Below are 26,108 nucleotides of genomic sequence, written 5' to 3' on the forward strand. Positions count from 1 at the left end.
GCCACAATCTACTCTGACGTCCAAAACAACTACATAGCTCACATTATGAGCTATATCTCGGGACTGAGCCCCAGGGCAGAATACACCTGCTCAGCATGGGCGTCTACATACTAGGTTCGGTTTGATCCTAGTAGAACTTGGCTAGGTGAAGTGAACATCTGTGGCTCGCATTACTCCCTTAAAAAGACCTTGGCTTGAAAAACAAGAAAAACAAAGCGGCAATAGTACTGTTTGTCCGTCTTGAGACGCCATAGCCAGTGTACACTTCCTCAAAATAGTCTGAATTCGTTTAAGATAATTCAAGACATCTGTCGTTCATTTTGACGTTTTTGCCGAGGAGATCTTAGTCACGCAGGTTGACATTAACTTTTGGTTAGATGCAGTATTTCTCAAGCGAAAAAATGTGCATGAAAACGAGTCGTATCTCGTCGAATGACAACAAACACTCAATTGAAGAATCCCTGCGGTCGACCAATCACCGACGTCGTGCGCTTGAACAAACGAAAAGAAGAAGAAAAAAAAACTATGCTGAAGACCAATACAAAACAAAATGTCATCATAATATATCTACGAACTGTTTCGGATGGGAAGCATTCGCCTTAAGTCGAATTACAGCTCTCCCGCAGTGTGTGTGCGCTCAAGCCCCAGGGCTGGGACAATGAGGCTGGGATAGAGAGCACGTGAGAGAGGGAGAGAGAAAGAGAGGGGAAAAGAGAGAGAGAAGGGTCAGGGGGGACAGTCGGGACTCTGACTCTGTTCACTCTTTCTTTCTGTGGGAATAATTACAGCAACCACAGAGCTGAGGGTTACAGTACAGGGGATCAGGAAAGAGAGGGAGAGAGGAAGAGAAAGGGTTGAGAGTGGGGGGGGGACAGAATGCAATGAGGTACAGTGAGAGGACAAACAAGAAAGGAGGGAGAGAGGACCTTTGAGGCATTTGGGCGAAGCGGCCGGTGAGTGTCTGTGCGTGACATTCAAAAAGACGAGGGACAGCCAGGTAGGTTGAGTGACATCTCTTCACAAGTGGCAGAATGAGAGGCCAGAGTCACACCAGGGACGTGGCATTTCACACTTCTCTCCTGACAAACATGTCTCCCTACCAGATTAACTCTGGTTGTAAAGCAAGGGTCACACCCTTTTTATGACACGCAGGGCTGACAGGCCCCTCCTCGTCCTACTACAGAGCCATTCCCAACGCTTCAGTGGAAATGTCACCTCTCCTCTCTCTCCCTTCCCTTTTTTTCTCCCTCTCTCTTGAAAAGGGGCCTCTAGGAGCCCTGGGAACAACCAGGAGTGTGACAACCAGGTGACCAGTACTACTAGTATAGTGGGAACGTTGCCTCTCCTCTACCTTTCTCTCACCCTTTGACTTTCTCTCCCCCCCCCCCCTCTTGTATGGACCCCAACCGTATTCTTATTTTTTTACACTGGCCTGCCTGCCTGAAGAAAAAAAATACTGATCTCAAATTTCACAAGGACATTGGTGTGTGTGTGTCTGCAAGTTATTATTCACTGGAACACAGCGTTAGAAACTAGAGAGAACACTAGCGGCTCTCTGTGGCCTGTATCGTCTCATCTTAATCCAGTTACACGTTACGGAGAACAGCCCTGCTCCCCACGTGTCTGGGAATAGACTCTTGCCGTGTGATACTGGACACTGTACCTGGGCTGTGATTAGAGTTAGGCACAGGGGGTGTCGGGGGGCTCGTGAGTGTGTCAGGTGTGTGTGTGTGTGTGTGTGTGTATTCTCGGTACCTGAGCCGTAGCTGTCTGTGGAGGACTGGGAGATGGATCGGGACAGAGAGCGGCGGCCGATTTTGGTGGGACGTTTGTTGAACTCTTGTTTCTGGTCCGCAAACTGGATCTGCTGACAGAGAGGGAGGAATGAGACCACAACGCCCACACAGGCACCAATGTCCAACCTCCAACACCCAGTCCAAAACAAAAACTCCTTCCCTGATAAGACTTTTTCCCTTCTTGGGCCCCTTGTACATCTTAAAAGGAAGTATCAGATGGGTATATCCTAAGCAATGAGATGATCGTAGCGCTCAAGGCTATGCAGAGTTTCCACATCAGGTTCTGTAAGATCTATAAAGGGGTGTGGGGGCATCGAGTGTCCATGGGTTAGGGCCTAGTGATTGATTTAGCACAACAGTTCATCCCTAAGGTGAAATGAGCCTAGTCAGCTCACCACGAGACTCTATTTACAGTGAACAACCACTGGTTAAAAATCTCAATTTATCTGCAGTAGCATTATGTAAGACCTACATGGCCAGAGCCAGGGAGGGAGCTTTGGTTAGGATGGGAATACGCTGCTGGTAATATTGATGGATTGCTTACTGGTGCCATATAACAGGCAACAAGGACACAACTTAAATGGGAAAATAAAATGATGTGACCGTGATAAAAACGGATGTAAAAAAAAGTATGAATCTCCGTGGCGTAGAGCGGTATTATTGAATGATCATTTAACGCTGTACAAATGTTCAAAATCACTACAAATATGATCCCGGGACATTTCAAGATAAAAAATAGCCATTTTGCAGCACCAAAATAATTGAAAATCTTAACTACATTAACAGAAAAAAAAATCTTTAATCATATCCGGTTTTTCAACCACCTGGACTACACTGCAATGCGTGCAAACACTCAGCTTCTCATTCCAGAGTGCAAAGCAAAGCGTAAACAGTCGAATGAGTGTGTGCACGCACAAAACGCTGACACAGGACACAGTCACGCCGAAATAAGCCCACGGAGTGTCTGACGCACGTCCAGAGAACGAGACGCGTCTGTTCACCTCTCTATACAGGAACTACGGCGTGACTACTGGAAGAGAGAGAGGGGAGTGGGAGTGACTCATGGTTGTGCAATCTGAAATTTCACACCACCAACCAGACAGATTGATTCTGAGTCACGGGGTAGACAAAGGTTTTGCATACTCACGATAGAGAGTCATTTTTTTCTTCTTCAAAGTATCCACTTGGTTCGCTCATCATGGATTCCTTCCCCTTCACTCAGAGGGAGAAGCATGGCTGGTGCTAATGCTTTTTAATTGGATCCCCATTAGCTGTTACAGAAGCAGCAGATACTCTTCCTGGATCCACACGTGGCATTTATTCCATTCTCATTACAACCATGCAGGGTACTGACCCAATGTATATACACAGTCCTCAAACATCTCTCTCTCTCTCCTTCTCCCTTACACACCCACAATACAGTGCTTGGACACAAGTCTGTGTCTGCCAACCAAATAAATGCAGAACGAGTGGGAAAAGTCACCTGCAATGAGGCCCAAGACAATGAGAACCACAAATGCCTGTACACATACATACGTAGATTGAATTTCATTCTTCTACCGAAGCCTGTCAAGTCCCAGCCTAATCCATCCTCCTCCTCCCGTCTTACCTTTCTCCTACTGGGTTCACCTCCACTGTCTTCATCCTTCTTCTTCGACAACATGACTCGGTGTACTGCTGTGAGGTGAGAAACTGTGTTTGGACTAGAGGGGGTGGGTCTGGAAAACTAGCAGTTGTGGGCCTGGTCCATTTATACCCTCTCTTTACCCATGCGGCTTTACCCCCCCGATCCAGCCCTAACTGGTCCGGACTGTCACCCATGTGCTGTGCCTCAGAAACAATGCAGAATTGTTCCCCACTTTTGTTTTTCCTCTCCTCTCTCTACTTGTTTAATTGTTAATTGTTCACAGGCTGGATTGGATTGGGGATTCTTTATCACGGCCAACAACTCTGTGACCCTGAATGGCTCTTGGCTGGAGGACTATTGAGGTCATCCGTAGTAGACCGGTGGACCCAGGGAGAAATGGTAGGAAGGAGGTTTGCAGAGCTGTATTTTGAGGCGGTGTTACCTCAGAATCAGGGGGATCAGGACAGTGGGTTCTGCCAAGGAGAGACCATGGGCTGCCACCACTGGGACAGACAATAGAGACGTTGTGTAAGTGATTAGGCCCATTCTGTTTGTGTGAGACCAAGGCTGCTGAACTAGAAAATATTGTAGACTAGAAGAAATAGACGCACAGGATCTCTATGGTGGCAGTTTACAACAACCAACGCCCACTTGCCTAGCAGTGAGAGATCACAATAACAAAGGTTTGGCTTCATTTCTTACAAATTCTTTTCATCTGTTACATGTTTTAATCAAAGTTCAAACCAAAAGGTCAACGAGGAGCATCAGGAAACTGATTTCAAACTTGGCCGTCCGACTTAGTCCTAACGCCGGATCTTCATGCTAGTGCGTGACGGACACGGACTGCTTGGACATGTGCCTCCTGACCTTACGAGTGTCCGGAGCAAACTTCTCTGCGACAGCCGACACACACGACCATGGCATCTGGGTCTAAGAGGTTTCATAGGGCAGGAGGAGAGGACCCAGGGTCAGTAAACAAGGCATTGATCCAACAGTCTTAAATCAAGGCTTTAGCCCTGTGCGATCAGACACACTGGCTGACTGATGACACATTCCAGGAGAGTAACTAACTGTGTTGGTTATCAATAGGAGATAGAATGCCAAGAACGAAGAACGCGGCAATTGATCATTTCCATTTCGTAATATGGTGTTAGACAAGGTCAGCACCAGAATAAAAAGGGAGGCTGACATGCATGATCACTGTTCGTACATTCAATGAATCCATGAGCAACCACAGGATTATGAATGAGTTCCATTCAGAATGCTGACGTCCATCCACCACTACATTGAGGAGAATGTTATTGCAGAGAACGTGAACGGATGTTACGCTCCGCAAATCAACTCGTTTCCTCAAATGACCATATGTCGCTCTAAAAGCCTATTCACGCTTGATCCGAAAATTTGGTTGGCGGCTTCGTACGGAGGGTGTGATGTAATTGCGGAGCCTCCGGACGCACGCAGAGGCCAAATCAATCTCCGTACCGCGTCGCCGCCCGCCTCTCAAAATGTTGGAACAACGCGGAGGCCTTCGTATAGCTCCGCAATGACATGATTGGTTGGCGGTAGGTGGGGGCGGTACGCCCTGTGTGAACACAGCGGTACGCCCTTCCTTGACAACTACCTCCACAATAGCTCTGCTCTGCTCAACTAAGCACGAGAAGTATGAAAGCCCTGACGTCTGCAGAGGCTGCGTCGCAGTAAATGTTGTATGGCCACTTCAGATGACGGCTTGACCACGCAGAGCCATTAAAAGGCAGGCCTGCGTGCACAGTGCTCACAGCTGCATGCATAGCATTAGCTAACATGTGAGTGAGAGATGACGGTTATGCAAGAAAGACAGGGAGGGAGAACCACAGATTTCTAGCAGGGTACAGGGTAAACTGCCTGCCCTATAGCAGCATTCTGGCCCGGCACTAGGATTACCTAACCTGGTTAAACCAGACTGAACGCTGTGCCCACCATTGTAGTGAACAGGGGAACGCAGGGAAAACAGTTTGGATGCCAGGCTAAGGATTATCAGCAAAGCATGATGAATGAGCTACCGTTCTAGAAAACTGGTTAGCCAACATTTCCTGCCGAACAGTAACACACACGGATCACAGAGCAGAGGGAGGAGATGTTTAAACAGATTACAGGAAAATAGTATTGACCGTAGTCAGGAAGACCATTCATCTTGATCACGGACAAGAGAGCAACCGTGTGGATCTCTCTCCAATGCGGCTAAGGCAATGCCTCATAGCCAGGCCTAATTGTCCACATTAGTGCATGAAATGAATACATCGGATTCATCCTTTTCTATACCACCAGTAATGACTGAAGCAGGATTGGGCTGGGCCAATCCCGCATCCGGGGTGAGACAGAGATCAAAGCCTTGTGGCGCACCACCAATGCTGCATAGTAGTGAATACTAGCCTTCTCTCTCCCTGCATCCCACTGCAGTCTGCATTAACGGTATTAACCTTGCCGCACTGCACCCCAGCACATAATATAGACATTATTATGCATGTTCAGTGATTGCGAGGCTAATGAGATGTAAATAATAGATGCTAACCCAACACACTGTCACCTCTCAATGGAGCTGGGCATGGCTAGTTGACTGTAGCCTAGAGAGGAAGCAGGTCAATGTTGGCCAGCCAGCCAGGCAGAATCACAGGCAAACCCATGGCCCAAACGACCATCCCGTGCCACATTTACAGTGTCTGGGGAGGACAGGTGCCCCCTCAGCCCAGACAGAGGTATTTGCAGTGGCAAGGTCAGGTGGCAGTGTATTCGCTTGGCAAGGCGGGCTTTTGGTAGTTGTGTAACATGACTGACTGGCCAAAACCACCAAAGGTGAGGTCTCATTATGCAATAAGGCCCGGGGAAGTGTGCTATATGGCTATGGGCTGTTCCTATGCATGAAGCAACGCAGAGTGCCTGGATACAGCCCTTAGCCGGGGTATATTGGCCATATACGTTAAACCCCCAAGGTGCCTTATTGCTATTATAAACTGGTTACCAACGTAATTAGAGCAGTAAAAATACATGTTTTCATACCCATGGTATACGGTCTGATATACCACGGCTTTCAGCCAATAAGCATTCAGGGCTGGAACCACCCGGTTTATAATTGTGGATAAATACTTTATTATTATTATTATTGTGCTCTAGTCATATATATATATATATATATATTCAGTGGCCAGTTTATCAGATACACCCATCTAGTACTGGTTGGATGCACCTGGTCAGCAACAATGTTCAGATATGCTGTGGCTTTCAAACGTTGCTCAATTGGTATCAAGGGACCTAACTTGTGCAAGGGGAAAAAAACTCCCCACACCATTACACCACCACCACTAGCCTGAACCGTTGACACCAGGCAGGATGGGGCCATGGACTCATGCTGCTTACGTCAAATCTTGCCGTCACCATGACGTCACAGGAACAGGGATTCGTCAGACCAGGCAATGTTTCTCCACTCCTCAGTTGTCCAGTGTTGGAGATCGCGTGCCCACTGGAGACACTTCTTGTTTTTAGCTGATAGGAGTGGAACCCGGTGTGGTCGTCTGCTGCAAGAGCCCATCCATGACAAGGATTGACGCGTTGTGCGTTCTGAGATGCCGTTCTGCCCACCGCTGTTGTACTGCGCCATTATTTGTTTGTTTGCAGGTTACCGGTTAGCCTGCACGATTCTTACCATTCTCCTTCGACCTCTCTCATCAACGAGCTGTTTTCGCCATCAGGACTGCCGCTGACTGGATGGTTTTTGTTTGTAGCACCATTCTCGGTAAACCCTGGACACTGTCGTGTGTGAAAAGCCTAGTAGGCCGGCGGTTTCTGAGATACTGGAACCGGCGCGCCTGGCACCGACGATCATACCTCGCTCAAAGTAGCTCAGGTCACTTGTTTTGCCCATTCTAATGTTCAATCGAACAGTAACCGAATGCCTCGATGCCTGTTTTATATAGCAAGCTACGGCCACGTGACTGTCTGTAGGAGCGAACCATTTGTGAATGGTGTACCTAATAAATTGGCCACTTAGTGTATATTAGTCATATTACTGTAGAAGTATCCTGAGGCCGGCATGTGTGTTGCTCCAGGCCCAGCCCCACTAGGGTCGGCTGCATGGTAAGCTGTTCCAGGGCGAAGCCACAGAGCTGAGTGATACCCACTGAGCAACCAGCCACAATGGGGTCAATCTCTGGAAAGAGTTCCAGGAGAACAGCGAGGAGAGGCTTCAAACAGCACAAAGCAATAGGCTACAGTCATGAGGAAAATAAACAGGCACAGATGTGATCGGATCTGATACTGTGGAATCGCACCAGGCAGAGTCCATGGTTCAACAGAGAGAATGAAAACAAGACAGGGAGGGAGGTGCCGGAGACACATGGGACCAGTACAGGCCTGGGAGGATGATAAAGTGGGTGGGGGTTATATCCTGCCTGCTTGGCCCTGTCCGGGGGTATCATTGAATGGGGCCACAGTGTCTCCTGACCCCTCCTGTCTCAGCCTCCAGTATTTATGCTGCAGTAATTTGTGTGTCGGGGGGCCAGGGTCAGCCTGTTATACCTGGGGTATTTCTCCTGTCTTATCTGGTGTCCTGTGTGAATTTAAGTATGCTCTCTCTAATTCTTTCTTTCTCTCTCGGAGGACCTGAGCCCTAGGACCATTCCTCAAGGCTACCTGGCATGATGACTCCTTGCTGTCCCGAGTGCACATGGCCGTGCTGCTGCTCAAGCTTCAACTGTTCTGCCTGCGGCTATGGAACCCTGACCTGTTCACCGGACGTGCTACCTGTCGCAGACCTGCTGTTTTCAACTCTCTAGAGACAGCAGGAGTGGTAGAGATACTCTGAATGATCGGCTATGAAAAGCCAACTGACATTTACTCCTGAGGTGCTGACCTGTTGCACCCTCGACAACTACTGTGATTATTATTTTTTTGACCATGCTAGTCATTTATGAACATTTGAACATCTTGGCCATGTTCTGTTATTATCTCCACCCGGCACAGCCAGAAGAGGACTGGCCATCCCTCATAGCCTGGTTCCTCTCTAGGTTTCTTCCTGGGTTCTGGTCTTTCTAGGGAGTTTTTCCTAGCCACCGTGCTTCTACATCTGCATTGCTTGCTGTTTGGGGTTTTAGGCTGGGTTTCTGTATAGTACTTTGAGATATCAGCTGATGTAAGAAGGGCTACATAAATTAATTTGATTGATTGATTATTGGGTGGGTTGGAGGACTATGAGAAAGGGGAGAGGGAGGGATGTGACAGAACGAGGAAGAATGAAGGCCAGACAGGAAGAGGAATGAACCGTTTGAGGGGGAGGGAAAGGAGGTGAGTGAGAAAGTGAAAAAGAAAAGAAATAGGGGAGGTAGAGAAAGAGTGAGTCCAGGATAAATGTACTATAAGAATACGTATTACGACACCAGCCTGTTGAAACACTCTGTATATGCAGTTGGAGGATGTGTGTGAGAGGCGTTGGAACTCTGGGCACTCTTTGTACTGCCAACACTAGCTACAGACTGCGCTCTACTCTGGCTGGAGGGCTCATAGCTGGATGGGGAGAAGAAGAGTCTCAGACATGACTGCACATCAGCTGGATCAGACCAGGAAAGAGACACAAACCCCTTGAAGCAATAAAGGGAGGCCAGGACATGTTGAGGGGAAATATTTACACAATGTTAAGAAATTCCTTGTATTGACACATTCATTGATTTGTTTTTCCACTATTGAATTGGTGCCTCTAGGGCAATTCAACAAGGCTGATTGAGTACCTTTTTACTGATGTGAAAGCATGACTCACTGTCAAAATATAAAAAAACTACACATTCTGTTTCTGGTTCCCACCAATACCTAGGTATTATCTATAGACAATTCAGGTTAGCCTACCTTGTCTTTACTACACATTGCATCAGCCCTTTTTCATTCGAGAAAATGTTTTTCCTCAAGATAGGAAGGAGATGCAAGATACCGTTTGGCCAAATCCCCAGACTATCCCACCTGCGTGTGGAATCGCTCTGTCTCCGTTCTCGCTCTCCTCTTTCCCAGTCCACAGACTTTCCTCACGGCGTCTTCTCCACAACGAAGGACTGTATTCAGTGGGCAAACACTAGTCCGACTAAGTTCACTTCCGGTCTCCTTTACTCATCCACAACCAGAACTAACTATGCATTCAGAAGCATCGACATCAATAATGCACCAATCATTTTGGGCGGATGACAATAAGCCTGCATGTGGAGCCCATACTGGCATGACATGCAATATGATTGAGTCAGTACAACGTGATGCCCTGAAGGAAGTTTGAATGCTGAGGAGCAGGCCGTAGTAACAGGAGCCTGGGAACTAGCCTACCCCACATTGGCAGACATGAGATGGGCTGGCTGCTCACTGCTTGGACACTGATCTGCAGTGTGTGTTGGGGCCTGGAGATTTATAATAGAACAGATTCATTCACATCGCTTTTCAAAACACTTTTGAGAAGAGTTGCCTACAATGTAATGATTGATCCTAAGATGCTGTCATTTAGCTATTAGAGGGAGTGAAGCATTTAAAATATATATCTCCCAACATCCTCTGCCAATATCATGTTGCCAAGCTTAACAAACACGGGAAGACAAAAACCCAGAGTATTTTTTGGTCAGTTACCACCCTCTGTGAAGAAGTTTGATCTTTCAAACATTGAGGCAATGAAAATGACCAGAATAGAGCGCGGGATCGAACTGAACTGAGTGAGTTTTGACGTGGTGGGGGTTTTCCGCTACGGAGACGCGAAGACGTTAAGTCAGGTGACGAGCTAAAAGGGAAGGGAAAACTCCCTAACAGAGTGTTTCGTAAACAGAGGATACTCCAATGGGCCGCCGCGGACGGTGACACGTCTGTGAGAGAGATGACATGGATTGATCGGTCTCTGACATGGCACTGCCAGGGCTGTCAGGCCTTGGGCCATGCCAACAGGAGCAGACAGGCCATTCCTCAGAGTACTTATCCTCTCAGAGAGCTCACAGATCAGTTCGTTACAGCAGAGGAACATTCATGGAAGATACAGTAGAGGGGAGTGAGAGAGAGACAGAGAGAAGGCTTATTGGCTTTGATTCGAGGGGAGGGAGGATAGCCCTGTGTGTGTGCACTCAGCAGTAGCGACAGAGGTCGGAGCCTGGACTGCTACAATGTGGATGGTGGGGGAATGGTAGCTTCAACAAATAAACCAGACCCAGTCTTAACTGGGCTATAAGAGGAAGTATGGGATTGAGCTGTGCTTTGGTTTTAAGAGATTCCAAAATCGGTCTTTAGGACATGGGTTAACCTAGATCTTTAGTGCGTGTAAAATCAGACTGCGAAAGGTAACGAAGGGTGAGATAATTAGGCCTACTGAGAAGAGATTATCGACACCATAAGTCTCTCTGGCACAGTTGAGGAGAGTCTTGGCAGGGTGGGCTGAGGACAGCCTGGCATGAGTGTCCCATTGTTCTCATCAGAACAGTCTTCAAACGAGTCAGCCAATCTGCCTCTTACTGCCCATTTAAGCTGATACTGGTCAAAACTAACCATAATGCTACATCCCCTTCAAGAGACCCATGGTTCATGAAACCTACCATTGTCATCCACCCACTAAGTCAGTCAGTGCAAAAGAGACATGCAAACTGTTGCAAGGTTGTCAGTAGTCAGCCAGAGGAAGGATGGAAGTGTCTCTATAGGGGAGCGACTACAGGCTGTTAATCCTCTCAGACCTCACTCCGACTCTCCTCACAGGGGAGCTGGCTACCCACAGGCAAACAAGTTCTTGGAACAGACTGTCCAGGAGTCCGTTGCTTTGCTGTTTGCCGAGATTTAAAAAAAATAATTAAAAAACATTTTTTTAATATTATTTTTTTTAAATCAGGTCACTGTGACATGGTGGTGGCAGCCTTCGACAGCAGAGATTGAAGGTCCATTTTACGAATTCTGGTTCTAAATGCTTAACAAAAACAAATGGACTGGCGAAAGATCAGGGTCAGGGATATAAAATGGAGAAAAGATTAATGGTGGTCAGAAAATCCTGATTGTTCAGAGAGAAGAAGAAAAAAGCACATCTCATGTGTCGACTGCAGCGGTGAGGTCTGACAGTAATGAATGTTATGACTCCAATTATAACACACACACTCCACTTTGTGTCAACATCTCATGTTCCCGTCCGCCACGCCACATCACTGGCAAGACAGGGCAGGCACCAAACCAATCACTGGCTGGCAACATTTGTGACAGCGAGGTTAATGTCTGTCAGCAAACAAGGGCAAACAGAGGAACAAGGCACCAGACTACTCCATAGAGACCTGGTATTGAATAGCCTACTCAGCCATCCTGAAAAGACAACTTCCTAGAAGCTAGTCTAGGCTTAACAGGACAAGAGCAGAGCACAGGCCATGTCAACAACTTAGTCTCCGACCGGAGTCCTTTTTAGGAGTGTAATTGAGGGAGAAACAAAGCTCCCCTTTGGGACCCGCTGGCCAGGGTGACAGGGCAGAGAACACCCACACACTGCCTGCTCCCCCTCCTCGCAGGAAGGGAACACACTGCTTAACCCTTACAAGAGGAAGTTCTTAGAATGGGACACTGTTCTAACAATATGGATCTCCAACGGGTAATAAGAGCCTAGAAATCTGAGTCTGCGGGGTAAGCAGCAACTATTCACAGATCGCTGAGTGGAGGAACACGTCCTATATTGAATTTTTATTTTAGTCGCAATAATACGTTGAGGTTCAAGGATACTGCTTACCCAAAGTGCTTTGCGTTTCCACTTACGTCATTCCCTGGTGCTTACCTAAAAGCAGCAGCACTCCTTTGCTCTACAGGACCTTCAGAGCAATTGAAGAGGCCGTTCTTGGAGCTCGCCCACTAACACGGCCTCATATACACTCCTTCACACACACACACACACCTTTCCCTCATTCACTCGCTTCCGCCAGCCACGTCTCGCCTAACACAACAGACGAGCGAGAGGCCAGGCCACGCAGCGGTCTACCCATTTTATCCAGCATCCCCGGCCCTGCTGTCGCGGAACAGCACTCCATTAGAGGAGGACTGGATCAAAACAGACCCAGATAATGCAGGACAAAGTGCCCCCCGATTATACTGAGACGAGATACAAAATGACAACAACAAACGTACATAGTGCGCTATTTAGAGAGACTAAATGTGGGGCTGAGTGAACAGATTTGTTAACAGAAAAATTAAAGCATAGTAGGCCTAGCTTTGAAAACAAATGTTTTGAGTGGAAAATCCTCACAAGAAAACAAGATATGCTTGCAGCTACAAAATGAAACTTTGTACTTTATTTTACATTTAAGATATGGTTCTCACCTCAAATTTAAAAAAAGACTAAAATACATTGCTTACTACAATTGACATTTGCAGGCCGAACACTATTTAGACTTTGGATTGGGGGGGGGGGGGGGGGGTGAGTTTGGAGGTTCAGGGAAGACCCAACGGAGTGTCTACTATGGGCTGATTTTGGCGTTTGGGACAGCTGGTCAGGAGGTTCTGGGTTTCTGCACTTATCAGCATATCAGACACCCACACAGTTAATCATTCTATTTCTTCTGTGAGCAGGACAGAGACACCGACTGGGACAGTGAGGAAAAATAAAGTTAACGTTGAAATCCGGACAGACAGCCAGAGGCTCACCCTGCTCAGCTACCATTTAGGGACAGCCAGCATTGCCAGTCAGGACCCAGGGTCGGAATCAGCGTGGGCTGGATTGCCCTCAGTATTCCTGGACACTAAAAACCCCCCTTTACCCCGAGAGAGCCGCCATCTCCTTCTCCCCACCCACTCCTCACAGATCCAATAGAAGAAACCCACACAATGACCATGCCATACAACCCCAAATGGAAAAAAAGACCACAAATTCACAAGATTGGAACAGAGAAGTGTTCTATTAACAGTATCTTTGGGGTCCTAAATGGTGGGAGACTTCTCTGGCCTCCACGCCATTGAACGTAGGGGGCTTGTCCACGGCTAGGCAGATGAGTATACGAGATGGATAAGCCAATCGTCTGGCACTGCGGCACCAGTACATTTAAGTTCACTCTGATTTCTGAAGTTCCGCGCTGCTCGAACCCTCCATGCCAATGTCAACTTGGTTTGCGCTGCTGCTTGGGCTGTGTGTGAGCAGAGCAGCACACAGTTGGAAATGGGTGCCTCCAGTTTTGACCTCGAGGCCATTTTCAAAGCAGGAAGAGCAGAGCGATGAGCTAAAAGGCTTTCGTGTCCTTCCCGCGCATTTCATGACGTAGGTTCCGGGGGAAAATCACTGGCCACATTTCATCCATTCACCAAACTCGGAGCAATAATCCATTGGATGAATGGTGGAAAACGAGAGATCCAACAGGATCATCCCCGTCAATGGCAGATAAGAAGAGGGTAAGTCTATGCACACTGAACCATGCACACACACACACACAGTGATGATGCAGAGAGAACTCTCCAAAGAGGACTGCTCCGTCCAATCGCTGCTCGGAAGTGTCTCGTGCGCTCTTCCAACGGCTGCTGAGGAGGCTGGCGACGTGAGTCAGAGGAGAGGAGAGTGCAGCGCCGCGTGGCTGCCCTCGGGGGTGTGACGTAACAAAAACAAAGCGGTGCCCAGCTGATTTATACGCACAGACAAGTGTTCCCATAAATAACGACAACTAAGACACGCGTTCAGGAATACATCCTTAAGCACATAAAACTGCTCTATCACCAGCAGTTGGCTTGGCTTCGAGAATGGACTTGGTGACACTGAAAATAAGCATCTAAGTCACTGTAAAACCAAGCAGGGAAAGCCAAGGCAGGGATTAAGCGTGGCTGCCTGCTACCTACCTGCACATTCAGGAGCAGATATATGTTTGAGTCAGACTCGATCACTGCAAAAGGGGGCTTTCCCATAGCCGCACGCATATTGATAACGCTCTAAAAGCGGCCGCTGAAAAGTCTATCAATTGATATAATACAAAACATCATGAGAACAATGTTCCAACTCAACTGTTGGAGGGTCTGCGCCACTTAGACAAAGGCCACTGTCCCAATCCCTCAGGGTCGTTTTGAGAATCCAATCAGTCTAACCAAACATCCATTGACAGCGATACCACCAACCAATCTCAATGACTATTGATAATGGGATCTAGTGCTCTTCAATCATTTCCCTGGTCAGAGAAACACGATCAACATACTAGATTGCCCCATTCCCCAAATCCCAGCCACACACTCATTGCTGTTGCCTCTCCCTTCATTAGCCGAGTGTCTATAAATGCAGCAGGATTAATACTGCAGCAGTTCTTCCATTTATGCTTTTTTGTGAATAAAGCTTTTAAGGATTTAGGTGTTTTAGCTTTAAAAAATTAAATAAAAAAACAATACTCAAGGTCTAAGGGTCAGTGACATTTGCAGAAAAAGTAACAGACGGCTAGGCCTGTATCTAGCCTAAACCTGAGTGACAGAAAACAACATATACAGACAGGGGGAAATTTAGAGATTAGTACTCCCACAACAAAGCAAGGGGGGGGGGGGGGGGGGGAATTATATGTTTGTAAGAAGTGTTCTGAAAATAGTATTGTCTCAATGGAAATGTACAATTACATAAAACACACTGAGGGCGGTTTAGTCATGTTTAGGGTCATACTATTCTGAGTCTGCCCAGTTTAACTGCGACCGTGGAAGGAATCCAACCATCTGTGAGCTCTGAAAAAAATTACAAAATGTCTGCTCGCGCATTTGTCAGCCTGACCGTAATGTAGCATCCCACGCAAAAGTCGGTGGTTGTGTAATCTGGGCCGGGAAAAAAACAGGCGGTGTCAGTGGAAGCAGGCGGTGTCAGAGGAAGGCCCTAAAAACTGCCGAAGAATCCAGCCACTGACTGTTCTCTCTGCTAGCACGGAATAAGTGGTACCATGCATCAAGTCTGGAACCAACAGGACCCTAAACAGCTTCTACCCTCAAGCCATAAGACTGCTAAATAGTTAACCAAACGGTGTATTATCAGTGTATTATCTATCCTGTTGCCTAGTCACTTTACCCCTACCTAGGCTATACTTACATATCTACTTGCACATGAACTTGGACTTTAGTCTACACCGGTTGTTTATGAAGGGGGACATCTAGTCTGTTGCACAACTGAATGCATTCAACCCGAATTGTGTTTTCCACATTTAACCCAACCCCTCTGAATCAAAGAGGTGCGGGGGGGGCTGCCTTAAAATCGACGGCAATGTCCCAGGGAGCATTTTTTGTTGGGGAGTTAACTGCCTTGCTCAAGGGCAGAATGGTAGATTTTCCACCTTGCCGGCTCAGGATTCGAACCAGCGACCATTTGGTTACTGGCCCAACACTCTTAACCGCTAGGATACCTGCCACAACAGCTGTGAGGCGTCAGGATCCATGCATTACAAGCCAACAGATGCCAATAGTCAAAGCCAGTGCAACAGAGGCTGCAGGTTGAACGCAATGCAACAGAGCCGATTGTAGAGTCTCATAGGAGTACTCTACCCCTTCGCCACGGGAATGGTCTTTCCCAGTGCTGGATTAGCCTACCGCTGCTCGTGCCTTTTTAGCTCTGGCGGGGAGGAAACCGGGCAGACAGAACAGTGCTTTTTCCTTTGTGAGGTGGCCTTTTGTGATGCCACACTTTTTGAATACAATGCTGGCTCTTTGTACAGGGGCCTGGTGTCAGAGTCTGAACGGAATTCCTTCCCTGTGGGGAGGCCTTTGTCAGAGAGATGTACTGTCTGGGGTCTTTCCGATGAGCACTCAGCACTCTGACTCCACCTATCCCCCTTTACTGGTTCTTCATCTTCCTAATATTCCTACTCTTCAACTTCATCATTCAAAATGTTTACCTTCTTCAGCTAACGGTTAGCTAACGTATAAAACTGTCAGAATATTCTCAGTACAGTTACCGAGGCTGTGGAAACCAGTTCTGACGACTTCAGAAGCGCCATCGGTTACATTTCTACCTGGGACGCTCTGAACGTTTCACCTGACGGAACACACCCGCCGGGACTATAGTACAAAGTGACGACAGGAAGGGAGAGGGTCTAAAGGTGGAACCCCAGACGCTGATGGCCACACACGCACCTGACAGCCATGTGAGCACGTGTGCCTGGCTGCAGCACAGAGATATCCCAGGCCAGATCAAGCTGTAATGTGCTCTAAAAATCCTCTGTCCTTTTGTGTGTCCGGGACTAATTTGGAGTGGCTAGTCTACATTTTTCACTTCCAAAGCTTATTTGTGTGAGAAAAATGACAAACACGTGAGCCGAGTCCATTCAGGGTCTGGAGTCTAGCAGAGAGATTATTATCTAGCCGTGGTGCGAACAGCCAATTTCCCTGGTAATAAATCACAACACAGATGAAGGCGACGGAAGGTGCAGCAGCACTCCAGTATTGTGCTGTAATCACATTGTAAGGGAGAGTGAATTAACACCTTTCCAGAACACAATGACTATCAACCCACGGGAAGCGCGATAAGTCAGCAGAAACGTCTTTGTTTGGTTCGGTTCACGCTATTGTTTGCCTACAGCAGAACACTGGAGGTAACGAGAGAGTGGGGTGATTTCAGGTGAAAATAGCGTGAGAGAACGAGTGCGTGAGAGAATTTGCCCCCCAAGGCCATTAACAACCACTGCGATAATCAGTCGGAGACTCGAGTGCACTGATTGGGCACCATGCCAAAAACACACTCACACCCCTACTGAGTGTCCAAGGCAGGCTGAGAAACACGAACGCTCGACATTCATATCGTTATGATATCTATTTTGGTAAATATATCTGCACTGGTGAACAAATTCGAGGTGTCCTACTGCGTGTGGCAGACAAAAGATAATGTGTTTGGTCAGAAACTGGTGCTTGCCAGCTCTTAACACAAAGGGCAGAATAGAAAAGCCCTCGAGTGATGTCTTTCCTAGTGGTTTGACAAATCCAAGGCTTAAAAACAAATAGGTGTCCATGTATGCCAATGACTCAAGTGTTGTATTAAGTCCGCAAGCTAGATCCCTGCAATGTCTCATTGAAGATCAAGCTAACTTTTCTGGACTAAAACCTACTTGTGATAAGTGTACAATATTACGCAGTGAATCTTTAAAAAAAATAACAACTTTTACATTACCCTGCGGTTTACTTATAAAATGTGCTGATGGTGAACTAGACATGCTTGGTATATCATATCACAAAATATATAAAATAAGCTCTCCACAATGAATTTCAATAGAAAACTTGTAAAAATAGACAATATCCTGCAACCATGGAGAGGTAAATACATGTCTATTTATGGAAAAATCGCCCTGATTAAATCCTTAGTCATTTCACAGTTTACACACTTATGGAGCTGCCTACTCCTGATGATTCGTTTTTCAAATCATATGAGCAAAACATATTTGGCTTTATCTGGGATGCTAAACCAGACAACATAAGGAGTGTCTATCTACAGTTGAAGTTGGAAGTTTACATACACTTAGGTTGGAGTCATTAGAACTTGTTCTTCAACCACTCCACAAATGTCTTGTCCTAACTGACTTGCCAAAACTATAGTTTGTTAACATCTACTTTGAGCATGACAAGTAATTCTTCCAACAATTGTTTACAGACAGATTATTTCACTGTATCACAATTCCAGTGGGTCAGAAGTTTACATACACTAAGTTAATTGTGCCTTTAAACAGCTTGGAAAATTCCAGAAATTATGTCATGGCTTTAGAAGCTTCTGATTGGCTAATTGACATCATTTGAGTCAATTGGAGGTTGACCTGTGGATGTATTTCAAGGCCTACCTTCAAACTCAGTGCCTCTTTGCTTGACATCATGGGAAAATCAAAAGAAATCAGCGAAGACCTAAGAAAAAAAATTGCAGACCCCCAGTAGTCTGGTTCATCCTTGGGAGCAATTTCCAAAAGCCTGAAGGTACCACGTTCATCTGTACAAACAATAGTACGCCAGTATAAACACCATGGGACCACGCAGCCGTCATACCGCTCAGGAAGGAGATGCGCTCTGTCTCCTAGAGATGAACGTACTTTGGTGCGAAAAGTGCAAATCAATTCCAGAACAGCAGCAAAGGACCTTGTGAAGATGCTGGAGGAAACAGGTACAAAAGTACCTATATCCACAGAAAAACGAGTCCTATATCGACATAACCTGAAAGGTCGCTCAGCAAGGAAGAAGCCACTGCTCCAAAACCGCCATAAAAAAGCCAGACTACTGCCCCAACTGCACATGGGGACAAAGATCATACTTTTTGGAGAAATGTCCTCTGATCTGATGAATCAAAAATAGAAGTGTTTGGCCATAATGACCATCATTATGTTTGGAGGAAAAAGGGGGAGGCTTGCAAGCTGAAGAACACCATCCCAACCGTGAAGCACAGGGGTGGCAGCATCATGTTGTGGGAGTGCTTTGCTGCAGGAGGGACTGTTGTACTTCACAAAACAGATGGCATCATGAGGAAGGAAAATTGTGTGGATATATTGAAGCAACATCAAGACATCAGTCAGGAAGTTAAAGCTGGGAAAGAAATAAAATCTGAAATATATCATTCTCTCTTCTATTATTCTGACATTTCACATTCTTAAAATAAAGTGGTGATCCTAACTGACATAAAACAGGGAATTCTTACTAGGATTAAATGTCAGGAATTGTGAAAAACTGAGATTAAATGTATTTAGCGAAGGTGTACGGAAAATTCCAACTTCAACTGTACATAATGAATATGAGTTGGGTGGGTTGAGACTATGAAATATAAAAGCACTAAACCTCTAAAAGGTTCACTTAAAAAGTTTTACTTGAACCCTAAATGGTTCTTCAGTAGATTACTAAGAAAACCTCATCCATTGTTTAAAAATGGCCTTTTTGCAGATTGCCATGTCTCATTTCAGATGAATTGCAAACGCTACTTTTTCCCCAGTGCATCTCCTTTTTCCAAACAAGCATTGCAGAGCTGGCTACAATTTCAATTTCATCCACCTGAAAATATGTAATATTTGTTCTAACAATGATTATGGTTGAACTCAAATGTGCTGGTTGATAAAATACCTGTATTTATGGGAAAGATGTTTGAAAAAGGGTATTCCGTTTTTAAATGATATTGTAAATTGGAATGGTAGAGTTATGTCTTTCATGGAGTTATCAGAATTGTATGGGAAGGTCTGCTCAATTCAAGAGTACAACCAATTGATTACAGCATTACCCCAAAAATGGAGGAGGCAGGTGGCAGAGAGAGGAGGTAGGGAACTGGTCTGTCTGCCCAATATAAAGGATCAAAACTGGCGGAGGAATGAGAATAGCATAAATAGGAAAGTATACCAGTTTCATGAGGACCAGGATGTTGACAACTGTGCCATACAGATTGCAAAATAGTTGGGAAGAGATTTTTGATCAAAAATCTCTTGGTCCCCAATCTCTTGGTCCCTCTTGGTCCCCAGTTTTTGAGTTGATATATAAAATGACAAGATTCAAGACTTCATGCTTTTCAGCTAAAAGGATTATATAGCATTCTTGCCAACAACAAAATGTTGACCCTAGAAATAGTACTGCTAGGAGATTGAGAGACCAGATCAGTCAAATACTAATACTCTTAGTAAAAGTATTTATCTGTGGATTCCATTCGATAGATTGAAATTGTACGTTAAACATCACAGCATAGTTGAAAGCTGTGCTAACTATTAGCCTTTTAAAATGATCAACCTGGATTAGCTAACACAACGTGCCATTGGAACACAGGAGTGATGGTTGTTGATAACGGGCCTCTACACCTATGTAGATATTCCATAAAAATAATTTGCCGTTTCCAGGTACAATAGTCATTTACAACATTAACAATGTCTACACTGTATTTGTGATCAATTTTATGTATTTTTTTTAATTGACTTTTTTTTTGTTTGCTTTTCTTTCAAAAACAAGGACATTTCTAAGTGACCTCAAACTTTTGAACGGTAGTGTATGTTGCGTAGAAATCCAAAGACGGTGGGCAGCAGAGATAGGTGGGATGGGTTGAGGGAAGCTCAGGGTTGGGATGTGGAATTGGAGACAAGTGTAGAGTGGAGTTGCTGTGCGGGAAATAGAATGATGGTCAAAGATAAGTCAAAATAAAACATAATCAAAAGTATGTTTGAGTGACACTGAGGGGCAGCGTTTTTACAGCTAATGCCGGGTTCGCCTGAGGCTGATGCCGCGCAGGTGTTTGTACACATTCAAATACACGCATACAGACACACACACACACGTAATAGTGCCAGACATGCACTCAAACATATACGGTTAGCATTGCTGTTATGATTTTAGTTGTCCTTGATATCCTTTGTTTGCTGTTTTCTTCTGTCTTATAATTTTTTCTCTTTAGTTAATTTTCTTGGTTGTTGGTGCATGGCGAATGGAATTAATTGTATATTTATTTATTTTTTATTCTTGGGGGTGGACTGTGGGAGGGGTCTCAAATGGTTGAGGGACAGCTATTGGGGAACTGTGTGGGGGATCTTGGAGGGTTCAGGTTCACTTTGTTGGCCTGGTGGGAGATCTGTCAACGTGCCCTTGAGCAGGGCATTGACCCTGGATGCTTCTGTGTGTTGCTCTGATTGGGAATCTGTCGTGGTGTAGTTGTTGAGCGGCTTCACTGCAAGTATAATTGTGCGTTTCGGATATTCAATAAATTCAAAAAGAAAAGAAAAAGTTCCAGGAGCTCCTGTACACCGGCCTGGAGTGAGGCAGTACGGCCCAGGCACAGAGGGGTCTTTCCAGCTCAGAGGGCTGACGTGAGCACTACACCAACAGATCTAGTCCCCATCCCCCACCATTCAGCTTCCTCCTCCAACCATCCTCCGTGTTAATGAACACCTCATCACATGCACGGCTCTCCTTGAAGCCCCACTGGTGCGTGTCTTTCTCAACTGGGCCCTCTCTTGTTGACACAGGCCTCGATCTCTGGTTTCTGGGGGCGGCCCTGGCCAAAGACCTTTGCTGGATGTTCAAACTTATTCACAATCTTTAGCCAACAGTTAATGGCTAATGTGGTACCAAGCACAAGTGATTTTTCTACAACCCCTTTTCCACTAGAATGGCCAGGACAAGGCCTGATTTAGTGTGCGAGACAAAGAGATAGACTTACTTATGCCTCCAATCCATCCTAGTTTATGACTTTACTGTCAAGTGGACACCCCTGAGTAGGAGAGGCCCCTCAGTAGGAGGCCCCTTCGTTGCGAAGTAACATCTTAACAGAAAGGTGAAAAAAGACAGAAGCAGTCTCATGAGGCATGCCATGCGAGTCAGCTTCAAACTTCACACTATCGTGCTACCAAAGACAGTCCAGCATGATGGGCAGAAACAGCTTCTCCAATAGAAATCCCCAATCAGGCTTGCAGGCGTTGTCATGGCAATGTTGGCTAGCTAAGGTAATGCACAGGAATCTAACAGTAGTCTTGCGACGAACTGAGCAGGACCTCAAATCAAAAAGGCACTCCGGGAAAAACAGCCTCTCCCTAAACAAGACAGAGGAGCTGATCGTGGACTACAGGAAACGGAGGGCCGAGCACGCCCCCCATCCACATTGACGGGGCTGTAGTGGAGCAGGTCGAAAGCGTCCAAGTTTCTCAGTGTCTACATCACTAAGGAATTATCATGGTCCACACACACCAAAACAGTCGTGAAGAGGCCATGACAACGCCTCTTCCCCCTCGGAAGGCTGAAAAGATTTGGCAGGAGCCCTCAGATACCGCTGCACCACTGAGAGCATCTTGATTGGCTGCATCACCGCCTGGTACGGCAACTGCTTGGCATCCGACTGCAAGGCACTAAAGAAGGTAGCGCGTAAGGCCCAGTACATCATGTGCCGAGCGTCCTGCCATCCAAGACCTCTTTTCTAGGCGGTGTCAGAGGAAGGACCCAAACAATTGTAAAATGCTCCAGCCACCCAAGTCATAGACTGTTCCCTCTGCTACCGCACGGCGAGTGGTACCGAAGTCTGTAACCAACAGGACCATGAACAGCTTCTATACCAAAGCCAGAAGAATGATAAATAGTTTGTTAAACAATTAACCAATAGCTACTGAGACCCTTACTGCACTAAATCTTGAATCAAATAAAATTCTATTGGTCACATACACATAATTAGCAGATGTTAACGTGACCGTAGCGAAATGCTTGTGCTTCTAGTTCCGACCGTGCAGTAATATCTAACAAGTAATCTAAACAATTTCACAATAACTAACTTATACATACACACACGTGTAAATGAAAAAATATGAATATGTACATATAAATATATGGATGAGCGATGGCCGTGCAGCATAGACAAGATGCAGTAGATGGTATAGAGTACACACTATGGTGATCCTAACTGACCAATGACAGGGTCAGTTAGGATCACCATAATCCTAACATATGCTGCTGTTACTGTTTATCTATCCTGTCACCTAGTCACTTTATCACTACCTAAATGTACAGCTGAAGTCAGAAGTTTACATACACCGTAGGCAAGTACATTTAAACTGTTTTTCAATTCCTGACATTTAATCCCAGTAAAAATTCCCTGTCATAGGTCAGTTAGATCACCACTTTATTTTAAGAATGTGAAATGTCAGAATAATAGTAGAGAGAATTATCTATTTCAGCTTTTATATCTTTCATCACATTCCCAGTGGGTCAGAAGTTTACATACACTCTATTAGTATTTGGTAGCATTACCATTAAATTGTTTAACTTGGGTCAAATGTTTTAGGTAGCCTTCCACAAGCTTCCCACAATAAGGTGGGTGAATTTTGGCCCATTCCTCCTGACAGAGCTGGTGTAACTGGGTCAGGTTTGCAGGCCTCCTTGCTCGCACACGCTTTCAGTTCTTCCCGCAAATTTTCTAAAGGATTGAGGTCAGGGCTTAGTGATAGCCACTCCAATACCTTGACTTTGATGTCCTTACGCCATTTTGCCACAACTTTGCTTGGGGTCATTGTCCATTTGAAAGACCCATTTGCAAACAAGCTTTAACTTCCTGACTGATGTCTTAAGATGTTGCTTCAATATATCCACATAATTTTCCTCCTTCACGATGCCATCAATTTTGTGAAGTGCACCAGTCCCTCATGCAGCAAAGCAACCCCACAACATGATGCTGCCACCCCCGTGCTTCACGGTTGGGATGGTGTTCTTCAGCTTGCAAGCCCCCCCCCCCCTTTTTTCTCCAAACATAACAAGGGTCATCATGGCCAAACAGCTCTATTTTTGTTTCATCAGACCGGAGAACATTTCTCCAAGAAGTACGATCTTTGTCCCCATGTGCAGTCTGGCTTTTTATGGCGGTTTTGGAGCAGTGGCTTCTTCCTTGCTGGGCGGCCTTTCAGGTTATGTCAATATAGGTCTCGTTCACTGTGGATATAGATACTTGTATACCAGTTTCCTCCAGCATCTTCACAAAGGTCCTTTGCTGTTGTTCTGAGATTGATTTGCACTTTTCGCACCAAAGTACATTCATCTCTAGGAGACAGAACGAGTCTCCTTCCTGAGCGGTATGATGGCTGTGTGGTACCATGGTGTTTATACTTGCGTACTATTGTTTGTACAGATGGACGTGTTACCTTCAGGCATTTGGAAATTGCTCCCAAGGATGAACCAGACAAGTGGAGGTCTACAATTTATTTTCTGAGGTCTTGGCTGATTTCTTTTGATTTTCCCATGATGTCAAGCAAAGAGGCACTGAGTTTGAAGGTAGGCCTTGAAATACATCCACAGGTACACCTCAAATGGACTCAAATGATGTCAATTAGCCTATCAGAAGCTTCTAAAGCCATGACATAATTTTCTGGAATTTTCCAAGCTGTTTAAAGGCACAGTCAACTTAGTGTATGTAAACTTCTGACCCACTGGAATTGTGATACAGTGAAATAATAAGTGAAATAAGTGAAATAATCTGTCTGTAAACAATTGTTGGAAAAATGACGTGTGTCATGCACAAAGTAGATGTCCTAACCGACTTGCCAAAACTATAGTTTGTTAACAAGATATGTGTGGAGTGGTTGAAAAACAAGCTTTAATGACTTCAACCTAAGAGTATGTAAACTTCCGACTTCAACTGTACATGTCTACCTGAAATACCTTGTACCCCTGTACAGGGACTCAGTACTGGTACCCTGTGTATACAGCCAAGTTATCCTTTATTTATTGTGTTATTATTTGTCTTTCTGCATTGTTGGGAAGAGCCTGTAAGTAAGCATTTCACTGTTATTCTAAACCTGTTGTTTACAAAGCACGTGACAAATCAAATTTGAAGTTGCTTTTGACGAAAATGTAAAATGTCAGTGTCACTTTAACGAGGTTGGAGTAATAACATGCTCATCTCCTTGGCTTGAGGTCCAGGTCGTGCCTTTAGATTGAGAAATTGAACTACTAAAAAGGAAGACTTTTACACTTCTCTCATTGACTTCTTGCTTCGCGAGCGTTCCCAGAAGTCTCGCGATGTTGCGCCTCTGGGTTTAGAAACTCCGTGGTGCTACATTCTCCCCATCACAGGCCCCAGCTCTCAGGTGATAATCTCAGCAGCGTCACGCTAGGGAATGAAATCTTCATGGACCCAGAGTAGAACACAGTGGCTGATTGAACACAGATCAATGGATCTCCTAGTCCTTGGGCAAGGAGAAAAACAAGAGCCAGGCCTACCCATATTACAGCTAAAATAGGCTACAGTACAAATGGTATATAGATCCAGAGTCCTGCTTGTTGTAGGCTACATTTGGAAATAGTGGTCAAATAACTGGGCAAAGTCAAAAAAGTAATTGAAGTACTGGAGCCTGCTAGCCTTTTATGTAAGCATAATAAAGCATCTGCCAAGATATCTGCATTTTTATGACACAGGAGTGTTTACCCTGTCGGCTGCTGCCCTTTCAAGGGCATTGTGATAATCCTCATTCTGGTTGTTCCTCCTGAATCACTAGCTATATCATTGGAGCAGGTTGGGCTCTTCTCGTAGGGACCAGGCACTCAGGCTGTTAATCTGATGGAAGCGACGCTGGTGTCATAGAGCCTGTCTCAGATGAGGAAGGATCCCCGGTGCGGCTGCCAATGACCAGCACTGTCGGGGCCATGTCACGGCAGCCATGCCCAAAACTCATCTTCCTGACAGCAGAGGATAGACGAGCAACAAGAGCAGGGAAAACGCACTTCCCCGGTTACTTATTTGAATAGCTCGGTAGAGACAGTATTAGGTTTCCTTCTCCTACACTTTGGAACAGCAAGATGTAGTAGGCTACAGGTCGTAATCCACAGGGCTAGAGAGAATCCTCTCCACTCCAACTCTCCCGGAGTAAGGGCCATGCCCCTTTGGATGTTACAGCTTCAAAGGGTCAAAGGGCTTGACCTAGATCAATACCGAACCTCGGGTAATCAGGTTCCTCAGCCCAAAAAAATATCAGAGCATGTCTCCAAGACATTAGATTTTCCTTGTTACCGGTGTTCCAACACAATTCAAGGCACCAACTGCCCATAAACTAGGACGCTTTGCAATGAGTTTTCTTTAGGAACTAGAACAGAACCATTTCTATACAGATCTGGCTGCAAGCCATTTAACCTACAGGTCTTGCCCAGCCCACAGTAAGCTAGTGACTCCTGCTAGGACCTCCATTTAAATAAAACCATCTTATTATACTGGGGGACCTTTTCCTTGGTTCAGAGAGTAGGGCAGCGGATGACCAGGGAGATTGTCCATGTAACCGTGGCAGTCGTCA

General features: G+C 45.7%; 1 protein-coding gene across 3 annotated transcripts in view; it reads right to left on the reverse strand.

Annotated features, from left to right (window-relative positions):
* LOC129838716 (putative adenosylhomocysteinase 3) overlaps nucleotides 1-26,108 on the reverse strand; it is a 44,702-nt gene that overhangs the window by 15,675 nt on the left and 2,919 nt on the right. For 2 of the 3 annotated variants that reach the window (XM_055905863.1, XM_055905864.1), the window contains exon 2: nucleotides 1,756-1,864. In XM_055905863.1, coding sequence (XP_055761838.1) covers nucleotides 1,756-1,864 — 109 coding nt within the window. Of the gene's footprint in view, nucleotides 1-1,755; nucleotides 1,865-3,405; nucleotides 3,541-26,108 lie in introns of those variants that run through there. The other variant, XM_055905866.1, reaches the window with a different exon arrangement.

This window comes from Salvelinus fontinalis, chromosome 39 (assembly GCF_029448725.1).
Source record: "Salvelinus fontinalis isolate EN_2023a chromosome 39, ASM2944872v1, whole genome shotgun sequence".
NCBI lineage: Eukaryota > Metazoa > Chordata > Actinopteri > Salmoniformes > Salmonidae > Salvelinus > Salvelinus fontinalis.